Here is a 12,952-nt window from a genome sequence, read left to right as displayed (position 1 = left end):
ACAACATAGTGTTCACTGGGGGGCACGGTGGCACAGTCGGTAGTGCTGCTGCCTCACAGCTAGAAGGTCCTGGGTTTGATTCCCGCTGGGGGCGTGTTCCCTCCTCCATGCCATCAGTGCCCATACCTGAGGCGGGGTTGGCGAAAGGGCCTTTCTGTGTGGAGTTTGCATGTTCCGTTCCCCCCCCCCATGTCCCCTAGGGTAGGTACCCTCACAAAAACATGCAGTAATCCTGGTCTCTAAACTACCTCCCCCTGGCCATCCTGATGGAGGGGAAAGGAACTGGTCGGAATAACGTGTTCCTTCCACGTGCTACGTCCAGCCGGGGAAATTCCCCCCCGTCAGGTGAAAAGAAGCAGCTTGGACTCCTCATGCATAGAAGGAAGCAAGGTCAGTCCGCTCCCCCCCCAGGTTGTACAGTACAGTACAGTACAGTACGTCATTAAAATTACTGAGATGATAATTTGGTCAGCCTACATAGCATACCACATCTAGGCTGACGCCCGAATGTCATTTTTGATGTTGCTAAATGTTTTTGAATTAAAATAATATATCTTTTCGGAGAACTTGGATGTAGAAGCCGTTTCTAAGAATCAGCCTCTAAATGGGCTCATCAACAGCTATCCCAATTTAACTAGTGTGGCAACCGTCAACACTCGTCACTTACAGACACGCTTGGCTCACATGCAAAAAACAAACAAAATAAAAACATTGTGTGAATGCACAATGCACATTGCACAAATATATCAAAAGACGTCATCCAAGCAACGGTGAACAGAGCTGGACATAAACGGGCAGGACTTTCAACAGTGGCACAGTTTAGCACCTGCAGACCTCAGCCTGCCTCAGTGACCCACTTGACCTGACAGATAAAATCTCAGTCCTCCAAAAAGGTCATGTGAAGGCTGGGTGGCTCTGGCTATTGTTCTTGTATACCCCCAGTAGGGAGTATAGAGTTACTGTATGCTGGCAGCACACAAAAGCACAGAGACACGGACCACAGTATAGGGTTACTGTACACTGGCAGCGCACAAAGCACAGAGACACAGCTCACAGGTCACAGACAAGAGACCTGTACGGCAGGGAGTACAGTACACTGTGGGATCCTTGGTCGGAAACTGCTTAAAAACACATTAACTGCCATGTATTCATTTCTAATTCCTCCGCTACCGGCAGTGTTTTTCAGTGCAACCACTCCCTTACGGAGCTATGTGTGTGGGTAGCTGGCTAGCTGGCTGGCTGGCTGGGTATGAGCACAAAAACAGCATGGTTGTTTTTCACCACCTGTGCGCAACCTAACGCACATACAAACACGCACGCACGTATTAACTGTATGCTTTCGGGTTTGCCAGTACAGTGACAGTACAGTAGAGGGTACAGTGCCCCCCCCCCCCCCCACTTATCCTTCAGTCATCATCATCGTCATGCTGCCTAAGCCAACGGGAGTCTTACCCCATACCTTCAAACGCCACCTAAGCCAATGGGAGTCTGACCCATACTCCAGAAACACCGCCAACCAATCGCATAGTACGATTGCCTGCCTCCTAAGCTATCATGACACACTGCCAGCCAGCAAAACAGTTGCTAATGTTATGAGCTAACGGCATGGATAGCAGGAAAGCCACAACAAAACAGTGATTGAACCACGCACAGAACGTCGGGACACGAACAAAGGACAAAACACGGCTCGAAGTGACACGTTTTGAGCTCGTCAGCTCCAGAGGAATGACTAGATGGCACACAGCTTGGTTCTCCCCCATTTGAGACAAAAACATCTACACACTCCTAACGTATTCTGAGATCCGGCTCTTTGTAAGACAACACCGTGCGATAGGGAAATCTCTAGGTACTACTACTGCATCTCTCTGTGTACGCGCAGTCACACACTACTTATTAGCTTCCTTCCCTTTTGTTTCACTGCCCCTAATGACTTGAGGTATTGACCCGGGCCCCGTTCCAGGGGCCTCGGCTGACAATTTAATTACACTGGCCTGTCTGCCGCTCCGCTCTCTCTGATAAGCTGCTTCTCCCCACAGAGGAGTCTGCCCCCTGACGTAAATCACCCTGCCCATGGGCACCACATGCTGGGTTACAGGGACCAGGGAGGGACGTCACAGGGTCAGTGCGGTGGGGGCAGCCATGAAGGGACTCACGGTTGTTGTTAAAGCTCGGCTTAGACAGAGCTGGGGTTTTGTTTTGTTTTTTGGTTCACAAGCGGATGATTTAGACTAAAAGCAGCAATATTATATTTGTCAGAAATCTAAATCTTAGAGAACTTGGCTGCTGTGTGCCTTCGTAGGGCAGAAATGCATATCGTCTCTATCGGGTGAAAACCTCATGTATGTGAAAAGAAATCATGTTACTTTTCAGGATTCAAATAAAATAAAAAATAGCAGATCTACAATCTCAAAACTAGCTTGCGGATCTGCTATTTTCAGGTTTCTCCCCGACAGCAACAATATACAGGACATCATGTTAAAACAGAGCTTAGACACACACTAAAACCCTGGTGGGTGAAAGGTGACATGAAAAGGTTCCACAGAGTCGTTCCGTAGTAAATAAAAAGTACTCACTCTTTATTCCGTCCAGGTCGGCCGAGGCCAGCGTCTGCGCCTCGGTCTCGTCGGTGGGGATGCGCTGGTACTTGGCCTGCTCGGCGCCCGTCATGTTGCCCGTCCGTCGGCGGTCCTGCAGGTCGTAGCTACGGCTGGCGGAGGACGCCCGGGCCAGCGGAGGGTGGCCCGGCTGGGTGCTGGTGCTGCTGGTGGGGAAGACCGGGCTGGGAGACTCAGAGGAAAGCACCTTTCTGTTTGAAGCAAGGAGGGGAAAAAAATGTAAGAATGAGGCCAAAGCGGAACCTTGTTTAGCATGGAGAGATGAATAAGGACTATGTTACTACGCTAAAAGGTGATTTCCTTTTAATGACCCAACACGGTCAAAAAAATGGTATGAAGACTATGAAGTAATGTGGGCGTGTTCACTCAATGAAGTCGTCCACTAAGACTAATTCTCTGTTGAATCACCGTAAACTTACCGTCCCTTTGACTGTCAGATCTCCCAATATAGCGGCCGACAGACACAGAAAACTGGGCTTGTACGGGAAAAGGTTTCACACCGCAGGCAGACAAAAATGTAATCGGCTTTTGAATAGACTCTCCCTCCAGCTGATATCAGGAAAACTTGTGCCAAATCCTCTGTGATAAGAGTATCTCCAAAGAGAGTAATAAGGAAAGGGTGTACGTGAGGTTTATCGCCACCCGCCCCGAGACAAAATACAGCAACTTATGTTTGGTGGAAGAGTAAATGTCATAGGCGGAGCCTTAACCCAATAGAACCGGGAAAGCATGTGTCATTTTAGATTTTTGCATTGGCCATTAAGAAAATAGCAGATGTACAAGCTTGTGACGCCGCTGCTATTTTCTTCTTTTTTTTAATCTAAAAAAGCATGAGAACCAACTGATTTAGAAGGCATTTGTAGAAAGAATCAGCCTCAGGTCTTCATGGGTTAAGTGGGTGAGGTGTACTGTGTTTTCCAGAAGACGGGTGATGTATGGCCCTGTGAGGGGACGTTATTTGGGCCCGTCAGAACAGGCCCACCCATCGGGGGTCCAGATGCCTGGAACATGGTAACGTACAGTGTGTTGCCCCAGCGGCCAGGAAGGAAAACTGCTCGGTGTATCTAAAGCCGGCCAAAGCAGGGGATTTCAACCCCGTTTAATTTCAAGGTCCTTTGTTTATTCAGAAATTGAGATGATGAGATTTATGAGATTTAGCCTCTCAGACCCAAGACTTGGAACATTTTGCTGTCGTTGGATATTATTTTGTCCACAATTCCATGCTGTATTAATATTGATGTGGTACCCTAGAGAGATGATGAGGCAAACAATCAAAATAACAATAATTGTACATAATTGTGTAATGTGTAGACTACTTGTAAATGAGGTAATGCAGATGTTTAACAATCTAACTCTTGAGACCACTGGTCTAAAGTCTCAGTTACACTTAGTTGCGTGCCGGTGTCGTGCTCAGTAAACAGCAGATCTACAAGCTCTCGAACGTCACGAACATGACGCGTTGTGAGCTTGTGTATCTGCTATTTATGGCAGGCAACACCGAACGTGCAACAAAGTATAAATCAGGCTCATGTCTAATCAGGACTGTGTCACAGAGAGAGGTACCGTGAGAACATCTCTGGGGACGTGATGAAGACATGCGTTATGCAACCGTCACAGCGTGGCATTAGAACCATTACAAGGCCAGTAGGGAGAGGCCTCTGGATGTTTGTGTCCATGTCTCTGTCATCCCACTAAAAACGGAGCACGTAACTTTGGGAAAGTGTCATAGTAGCTTGTTTACAACTGAAACGGACTTCCTGTGCATAACTTCCTCTTCAAAATAAGAGCCACGTGTAATGATTAGTCAACACTAGTTTTATTTCTAAGTCTACTTACAGGACATTAACATCACATCCGAGTTCCTTTTGAATGCCTGTCAGATTTCTCTACATAACTGTCTCAGCTGTTGGTGCATTAATTAAGATTCGAGTGCTAACACTAACGAGCGAAGGTTCGAACCCTGAATGTTCAGGGACAGCCGTATTGGCCATAGCAGAAATCATTTATATCGGATATCGTCCATCCCTACTAAAAACAATCAGCATCACTGCTAAACAATAGACCCATGGGCAGTTTGTCCAGGTGACAATTATTTATTTTTGTGCAATTTTAACAGTTTAGTAAAACCGTCACACACCTAGAATAAAACCGTTTAAGAACAGGTGTGTAGGCAAACAAGCTGCACATCAATAATAAAAACAATACGCCTGCAGCCCTGCACACTGCCGAACAGGAGCAGATTTATTTAAAGAATAATGACGACCTTCAGGCATGAGCAATTCTTTAACAAAATGTTCTAAAAATAGCAGATCTCATGATCTGATTGCGTTGTGAGCTTGTAGATGAGCTACTTCAGCTATGAATATGTAGGTGCATGCCTTGAAATGTACAAAGTATAGTTTGACTCACTCTGTTGAGGTTGCGTCATCGGTATCGGCTCCCTCACCGGACTGTGGCACGATGTCTAGCTCCCGGGCTGGCTGGGGGCTTTCCGAGCTGGACTTGGCCACATGGACATCCTCATCAGAGACAAAGAACTGTTGGAGGACCCCCCCAAAAGAAAACACACGAGTACAGTACTATTGAAGAAGAACCGTTTCTGACAAAGAAAGCTGTGTTCATTGATGAGTCATTGTGCGAAGCATCACATGTTAACAGATGGGAGTCTCAAGGAAAACTTCACTTCTGGTTTTCGGTTTAAATTATCTGAAATTATCTGCAATTCTGTGTCCTGTGTTCTGTGAAGGGTAAATATTTTTTAATACATATATTGTTTTAATATCAAAATCACACCCACAAATTGTTGTGGTGAATCAGCTTGGGGAACCCAATTTTGGTCAGATACCCATCCAACACTCGCCCCCCCACCCCCTCGGACTTGGATTGGCTTTAGATCAAGGGTGGGCAACTTTGACGATGGCCAATATATTTCCACATTCACTCCAGAGGGGCCACGTTGCATATTACTGTCGTAGCAAAAATAGCTATTTTTGCTATATTTGAATTGAAAACCTGAATAATTTTTAGCTATTTTTGAATTGAAATCCTGAAAAGTAACCTTTTTATTGAATTTCAAATGCATTTAGTTATAGTTATGTTAACTTTATGAACTGTTAACATAACTACATTGGACACAAAAAGACAACATTTTAATACTATAGTCAACTGAAATCAATACTATATCAGTATTCTGATATTAACATGCGGGCCGCATTAAGTGAAGGTGGGGGCTGCATGTGGCCCCGGGGCCGCCAGTTGCCCACCCCTGCTTTAGATGGACAATAATCTCAGTGTAAGGTAAAACCAACTGATGAATGATTAAGGCCACACTGCAATATTCATGGAGGAAAAATATGTCTTTAGCCCAATGCACTGTATACTACAGTAAGTGAGCAGCATAGGGTCAACTAGTGGTGACCATGTCATCTCCGTAACCGTATTCTTCTGACCACTCACTTACCCACAACAATTAAACACCATCAATTTAATAGTTATAGCCAGTCTTTTGAATAAAACTAGTTTTAGTCACATGAATTATTTTAGTTTTAGTAAAAGATTTTAGTCGACTAAATCTATAGTCGATTTAGTCGACTAAAATGTATTTTAGATGGTGTCGCAATCCCCGATTTGTGGATCTGCTACCGAAAATAGCCGATCCATCTCAGAGACGCGTTGTGAACCATGCGCAGCCAAGCATAAAATGACTCATCTTAGTTCTACTCAAACTCTTCCCAACTAATCCCTATTCCCTACCTAACATTTTAGTCTAGTTTTAATTTGTTGACGAAATTGTCAGTGTATTTACCGGTAGTCATAGTCATAGTTGTTACAGTATAGAATTAAGTATTTACAAAATGAAAATGTAATCGCCAAATTAAAATGAGTTGCAGCACACAACCTAGATGTTACTTGTACTAGGATATTAGTAACTGCATGCATTCATTTTTACTGTAGTTAGAAAAAATAACAGTTTTGATTGAGCGGAATAGCGACACGTTTCTCAGTAGCAATTTACAGGGAAATAAATCTAAGAAATTCCTCGGTTATGAAATTATTAGTTTGAAGATAGTTACGAAGATCTTAGTGACTCCATTCTCTTAAGTTTGTGTATCTTACAGTAGTAATGTATTAACTAATAGCTAGTGCAACCAAGTCCTGTGCTACAGGACAAATGCAGTTTCCACAGAATGCTTTTTTCTCAGACTAGTGCAACCCAGTCCTGTACTACGGTTGGGCCCGTCACAATTATTACATAATCGCCTGACCGCAATTATTTGAGATAATCGCAATTACTTTTGCATAATCGTCATAATCTTTCATGTTGAAAGATGTCCATACATTTTCAAACATTTTTCAAATTTTTCGTAAATAGTTGATCTACAAGCTCACAACACTACTGTAAGCTTCTACTATTTCTGCTATTTTGTAATTTTTTTGGAAAGAAAGAAATATTAAATGAGTTAGTGATTTGTGATTACGAAGCCTAAAAGGCAAACAAAAACGATTACGAAGCCTAAAAGGCAAACAAAATATGCAAAAGACACAATTAAATTGTTAATCTCAATTATTTGTGTGACAATTAATCATCAACTAAAATGTGTAAACATTGACAGCCGTAGCTACAGTCAGGAGGACAAATGCAGTTTCCATAGAATGTTGTTTTTCCCCCCAGGACAGAAAAGCCCAAAAATCATATTTGTACTCAACAATAACAGCACAATTCCTTTCAGGATGACCCATGCCAAAAGACAGACTGGTCTGGTACGCAGACAGACAGACAGACAGACAGACAGACAGACTATACCTGCACGTCTTTGGCCACCGCCTCAGACTCAGAGTGAGTGGCCTGGCTCTCCGTCTCTTCCTCCTCCTCCTCTTCATCGTCTCCCTCCTCTATGGGGGTCCCGCTGGGCCCCGGGCTGGCCCGGTGGTCCTTGTCCTTTTTCCTTTTCTTGCCGCCCTTTTTCCTCCGTCCGTCGGAGGGCAGCTTGGACAGGGGCCGGTGGATGTGATGAGAGGAGTGACGATTGTCTGGGGGAGAGTCAAAAAGACAGGAAAAACATGACTTCACAGTAAAATGGCATCACATCACCCCTGTACTCATCCGTTACTGTAGACGAAATTGTCAATATTTGGTGTTAGTCATCATAGCTTAGGTTATTATTTAGTTTGTAGGTGAAAAAAAAAAAAGGTAGTGGAATATTTTTCATGTCATGGTTGCCTTACACTCAATGTCCTCCTCATGGTAGTTGCGGTTCTCAGAGACCACAGCGCCGGGGTTGAGGATCTGCTGGAAGCGCTGGACGCCCAGGGCTTTGTTCAGGTCCCCATCGTCCTCCGAGTCCGGCCGCCGCGTCGGCCGCAAGGACGAGGCAGAAGACACCTCTGGCTGCAAAGATGATAATAATAAACACACACAATTTATATAGTGCTTTTCTAGGTATTCAAGGTCACTTTAAAAATAATTCACACAGGGCTTAAATCCTCACTATTTAAGCCCTCAGCCAATCAAATCATCGCTATGGGGTACGCACGAACAGACAAAGCTGGCTCATTTCCTGTTTACCATGTGATCACTACAGTATACACAAGAGTGAGGACGGCGTTGCTGAGATGAAAGATATATATTTTGTTAGCTTATATTAATGTCCCAGATGAAATAAAGGTATTTTATATACACAATTATACTACCTTTTTTGAACAGTAGTAGGAGATGCAGATGATTCACTGATCCAGTCAATCTATGAGTATGCCTTTCACCCAAAGGACCACTAGAGGGAGATCTTATCATGAAAGGAAATCTTGCCCTGGTCCAAGGACAAGATATACAAGTCTTTCTCATGGCATGACTTCTTGAAAAACCATCCTTTAATTGGAAACAATGGCCACGTGTTTTGGTCAGTTCCTCTTTTTTTCCCGGTGGTATGATGATATCACACCCGATCTCCTATCGGTTTGATAGGAGATCTGTTTTCCTTCTGCGGGACACCGAAGAGCCCTGTTGTGCTCTGCTGTTGTGATAAGGGTAGCCTTAAAGGGGGCCGTGCAGGTGGCAACAGTGATTTTGCGAGAGAAACAATATGAAAACAAGCCTAAAAGAAGAGACTAGGTCACGGCTAGCATATTTGCATATTAATGGAGGTCCTTGCGATAATGTTTACAAAACAACCGGTTTAAATATTAACAAGCACAAATAAGCAACTAAAATTCAGAAACAAGCCCCCCAAAAAAACGCAACCCGGGCCGCAAGTACCTTACAGAAAAATGTCACAATGTCACCTTACAGAAACATTGCTCTTGCTAACACACAAACACGATTACCCTGCGGTCACCTTGAGGGACGGCCGCCATTTTCCTTGGCTCCCCGAGGCTCCGGCATAGGAAGGGGGTCGCCGCGAGGAACGCATGGCACCACAGTAAATTTGACACCCCTTCACACGCCCTTCTCATACGGTCCAATACCGTCATCTATACATTGAATCCCTCATTTCCATCACCACGGGATGCTTCGATCCAAAAGAAATGAGACGATATGCAATTAGGGCTCGTCCCCGCCTCAAGCTAAGCCTCCTGCCAATTCACCCTGCTGTGGAAAACACCACTTGTATTTCAAAGATAACTTGTGGTCTTATGTCTACTAGAGCCGCTTATGAGTCTATAATCTACAGCAGTCCACAGACCTATACACTTATGCAGTGCCATATGGAATAAGGCAAGGGGCAGCTACTCAAGTTGTCATGTCATTGTCATTAACAAATACAAAATACTACATGTCATCAACAAATACAAAACACCAACTCAGAACTGGCTCATGTAACCACATGAGCATGAAGAATCTCAGCAGTGAACTACACTGTACATGCCACACACAGGTGTGAAAAGCACCACTGACTGAAAATGCTGTTGCAGAGTGTTATAGAAGAGCAGAGTCGACACAAAACCTTTTGCCTGTCAGACAGGCAGTGTTCATTTCGTTGACCAAAACTATGATGAAAAATGTTCGTCGACTACCTTTTTTCCACTGATGAAAACAAAATGAAAACGTAGCTATGATGACTTAAATCAAGACTAAATATACTGAAAATGTCATCAAAAAAATGTAAACTAGACTAAAATGTTAGGGTTTCAAACAATTCTAAAATAAAGCTGCAGGGATAGCAGAGTAGGGGGTTCACTGTCACATAATGCAGATGGGTGTCACCGTCACTGCATATTATTTACAACCAGAGTGGTCTGAAATGGTACTGCAGTCTGCTATTCCTTTCCAAAATCATTACAATTATGTTAAAACTAATGATCAGTTTGTCGAAGTCAAAACTCTAAAATAGACACACAGACAACGCAAGCTTTAATTATATCTCATCAGCATCAACGCCTCTCCCCAACGTTTAATTAGAAGTTTACTTAGGAAACCCTGAAAAACCTATATACACATTTTAATTAGAAGTTTACTTAGGTATCCCTGAAAACACATGTCATCTCAAGGGCATGGATCCCCCGGAGAGCTGCTGTACTGAGTGTACTCTCTCTCGGTCTGTCTCTCTCTGGTAGCTTATTTTTTTGCAGAGGGCTCTCATTCATATGCAGGTTTCACAGTAAATCTCCACAGGTGGAGGAGGCATGCGAGGGATTCTCAAAAACAAGCGAAAGAATTTTCCACTACCCAAAACCGCATGCGCAATAACAACAAGACCCGGGCAGAATGTTTGGCCAGAGCCATTGCGACAGCGGACAAAGGTGAGCCTGCAGTTACAAAAAGATGAAAAACAACAACACTTCAACTAATTATTGGCAAACAGTCAAGTATAAGTCCCATATTTCCTACAGCAATTTTATGCCTCCTTCAGCAAGTGTTTTTTTTGCTTACCTCACTCATGGTACAAAGGGATGGCAACGGAATCAATAGAATCGCGATCGGAGGCAAAAGGTATCAGAGCCGGCTACCACCATAGCAACACTGGAGTTTGGAATCTCCACACCTCGATTAAGAACGGCGAGCGGGACATATCTTCCCTGTCTCGCTTATCAGACCCCTCGTGATGGTTTAATCAGAACCATATCTCGCCGCATGCCACCTTCGCCAATCTGCCCATTGTGGCGAGGGGCAGAACAAACAAGACTCTCTCGTTCAGCCTTTGAGGACAAATGGCTGCCTGAAAGGACATGCCGGTGTTTGAACAGCCGGGAACAATGACGGCAACATTGACATTAATCTCAAAAATGTTTTGCCACATGTTAAGCCTAAATATTGACCAAGGCACTGTTAGTTAAACAACCTTGGAGCACATTCACAATGCAGCTGAATTGGCACCAACGCACCCAGTATGCCGTTCTAGACACATTTTTTTGGTCCGTGTCTCCTAGGAGGGCTGGAAAGTACAGAAACCTGCCTACCTGTGATATGGGGAATCCATGCTATAAGAGAAACTTCAGGTTCTTTCTATTCCTTGCTCTCCAGCATGCTATAATGGAAGCCACTGGCTCGCGTTAATAAAAATAAAACATTTGAAACAATCTGCCCAACGATGTCACAGTTTTTGAATTGTCCAGAGCACTCCTATGGAGACACAGACAGAGTAGGAAATAGTACCAATTAATTGCGACTGCAAGTTGAATTTACTATGAAATGTTAAATTTTTGTCCGTCAGTCAGTGTATCACTCAAAATCCCCATACATGGGAAAGCCCCCATATACCAGTAAGACGCGCAAACGCGGGAAGCGAACGCAGCTGAGACCCTGCAGATCATGTCTGTCTGTCTGTGTGTCTGTCTGTCTGTCTGTGTGTCTGTCCCGCTGTTACTGTATATGTGGACCTGGCCCCTTTTGTGCCCATATATGGAGCTGAGTGATTGCTGATGCAACACACTCCATATTTGGATAGCGGGACAGACACACAGACAGACAGACAGACACACAGACAGACAGACAGACATGATCTGCTAGGTCTCATAGTAAGTGCTCACTGCGTTCGCAATGATGCCCAGGTCTCGTGACATCATGTGACATCATCAGGGATGGAGATGTCATAGTCTAAGTTAAGCCCATATATGGATATCCCTGATGTCATCAATATTGGCCAAACCTCAAACCCTTAGATCTCCATATATGGATATATGTCAGAACCTGTTCGGACATTCCATATGTTGATCCTTCCCCATCCATCCTTCCTCTTCGATGTCTCCCTTTTCACAGGCCTGCCACAAAGTTATTAGTGCAGCCGGCGAAAACCGACCCACTTGTCCTGACATCATCATTTAACTTGTTAATAATAAAAAATAAACAATGCTAAAATAAGTGTAATAGGAAAGTCCTCAAACTGCTTTGGGTTTCAGGTCAGGGTGGTAATCGAGTTCAGGGAAAGGTATGTGGATACCACTTTGAGGTTTGGGTTGTGTAGTTACCTTGCCATGATGCAACCCAAATGTGGAAATAAATGTAAAAAAAAATCCACTGATTAGAAATTGATCATTCTTACATTGTACGCTAAAACAGCTCTCAAAGTCACTCTTTTAGTATGTAAACAAACACAAACAAAGTTGATTCAGACAATATAGAGCATCACCAAAGCTCATGTGGTTTTATTTTTTCATAAAAATTTTAACTTCCTGTTGATTTTACTATTTGAAGATCTGGATCCACGGATCCAGTCCGGGTTTTCTTGCTAATAAAATCGACAAATCAACAGGAAGTTAAGATTTTTATGAAAGAATTAAAACCACATGAGTTTTGGTGATGCTCTATATTGTCTGAATCAACTTTGTGTTTGTTTACGTACTAAAAGAGTGACTTTTAAGAGAGCTGTTTTAGCGTACAATTTAAGTCAATGAGGAGCATATTTTGAATGATCAATTTCTAATCACCGTTATTTTTGAGTGGTGCAACCACTCCTACAACCAGCATTCAATGTCCGTGTACCGGTTTGTGTACGTCAATGAGCACGAGTGGTGTGTGCATGCGTGAAATTGGAACGACAGAAGTATGTGACATGGCTGCCACCTGCTGGACGCAAATCCAACTTCTGACTATCTAGGTTCGTTAAAGAAGGAAAGGCCGAGCCAAAATAATAATGAAAAAATAGTTCTCAGTGACGCGGATTGATATCCATAATAAAGCTAATCTGACGGAGCAGAAAGAGAGAGAGAGAGAGAGAGAGAGGGGGGAGAGAGGGGAGTTGCACCACTCGGTTCACACAGGTGTGATTTTTTATTTCTTGTCCACATTTGGAGTTACATCATGGCAAGGTAAGTTTTAGGTAACTACATGACCCAAACCAAGGTATTAGGTGATAACCTAACCAAGTAAGTTAGTAAAAACAGAGAGATGTGCTGTGGTGAGC

The 12,952-nt window shown here is 43.6% G+C and overlaps 1 protein-coding gene across 7 annotated transcripts in view; it reads right to left on the bottom strand.

Moving 5' to 3' along the window:
* The window catches only part of slc4a2b (solute carrier family 4 member 2b), a 66,405-nt gene that overhangs the window by 23,681 nt on the left and 29,772 nt on the right, over positions 1 to 12,952 (bottom strand). For all 7 annotated transcript variants that reach the window (XM_080794167.1, XM_080794168.1, XM_080794166.1 and 4 more), the window contains 4 exons: positions 7,842 to 8,004; positions 7,420 to 7,646; positions 5,025 to 5,152; positions 2,574 to 2,806 (listed from right to left, as the gene is read on the bottom strand). In XM_080794167.1, the coding sequence (XP_080650293.1) occupies positions 2,574 to 2,806; positions 5,025 to 5,152; positions 7,420 to 7,646; positions 7,842 to 8,004 (751 nt within the window). The remainder of the gene's footprint in view (positions 1 to 2,573; positions 2,807 to 5,024; positions 5,153 to 7,419; positions 7,647 to 7,841; positions 8,005 to 12,952) is intronic.

This window comes from Protomyctophum bolini, assembly GCF_963924005.1.
Source record: "Protomyctophum bolini genome assembly, chromosome: 21".
In the NCBI taxonomy this organism is placed as follows: Eukaryota; Metazoa; Chordata; class Actinopteri; order Myctophiformes; family Myctophidae; genus Protomyctophum; species Protomyctophum bolini.
Note: the sequence above shows the minus strand (reverse complement) of the source record. Positions and strands in the feature narration are given on the sequence as shown.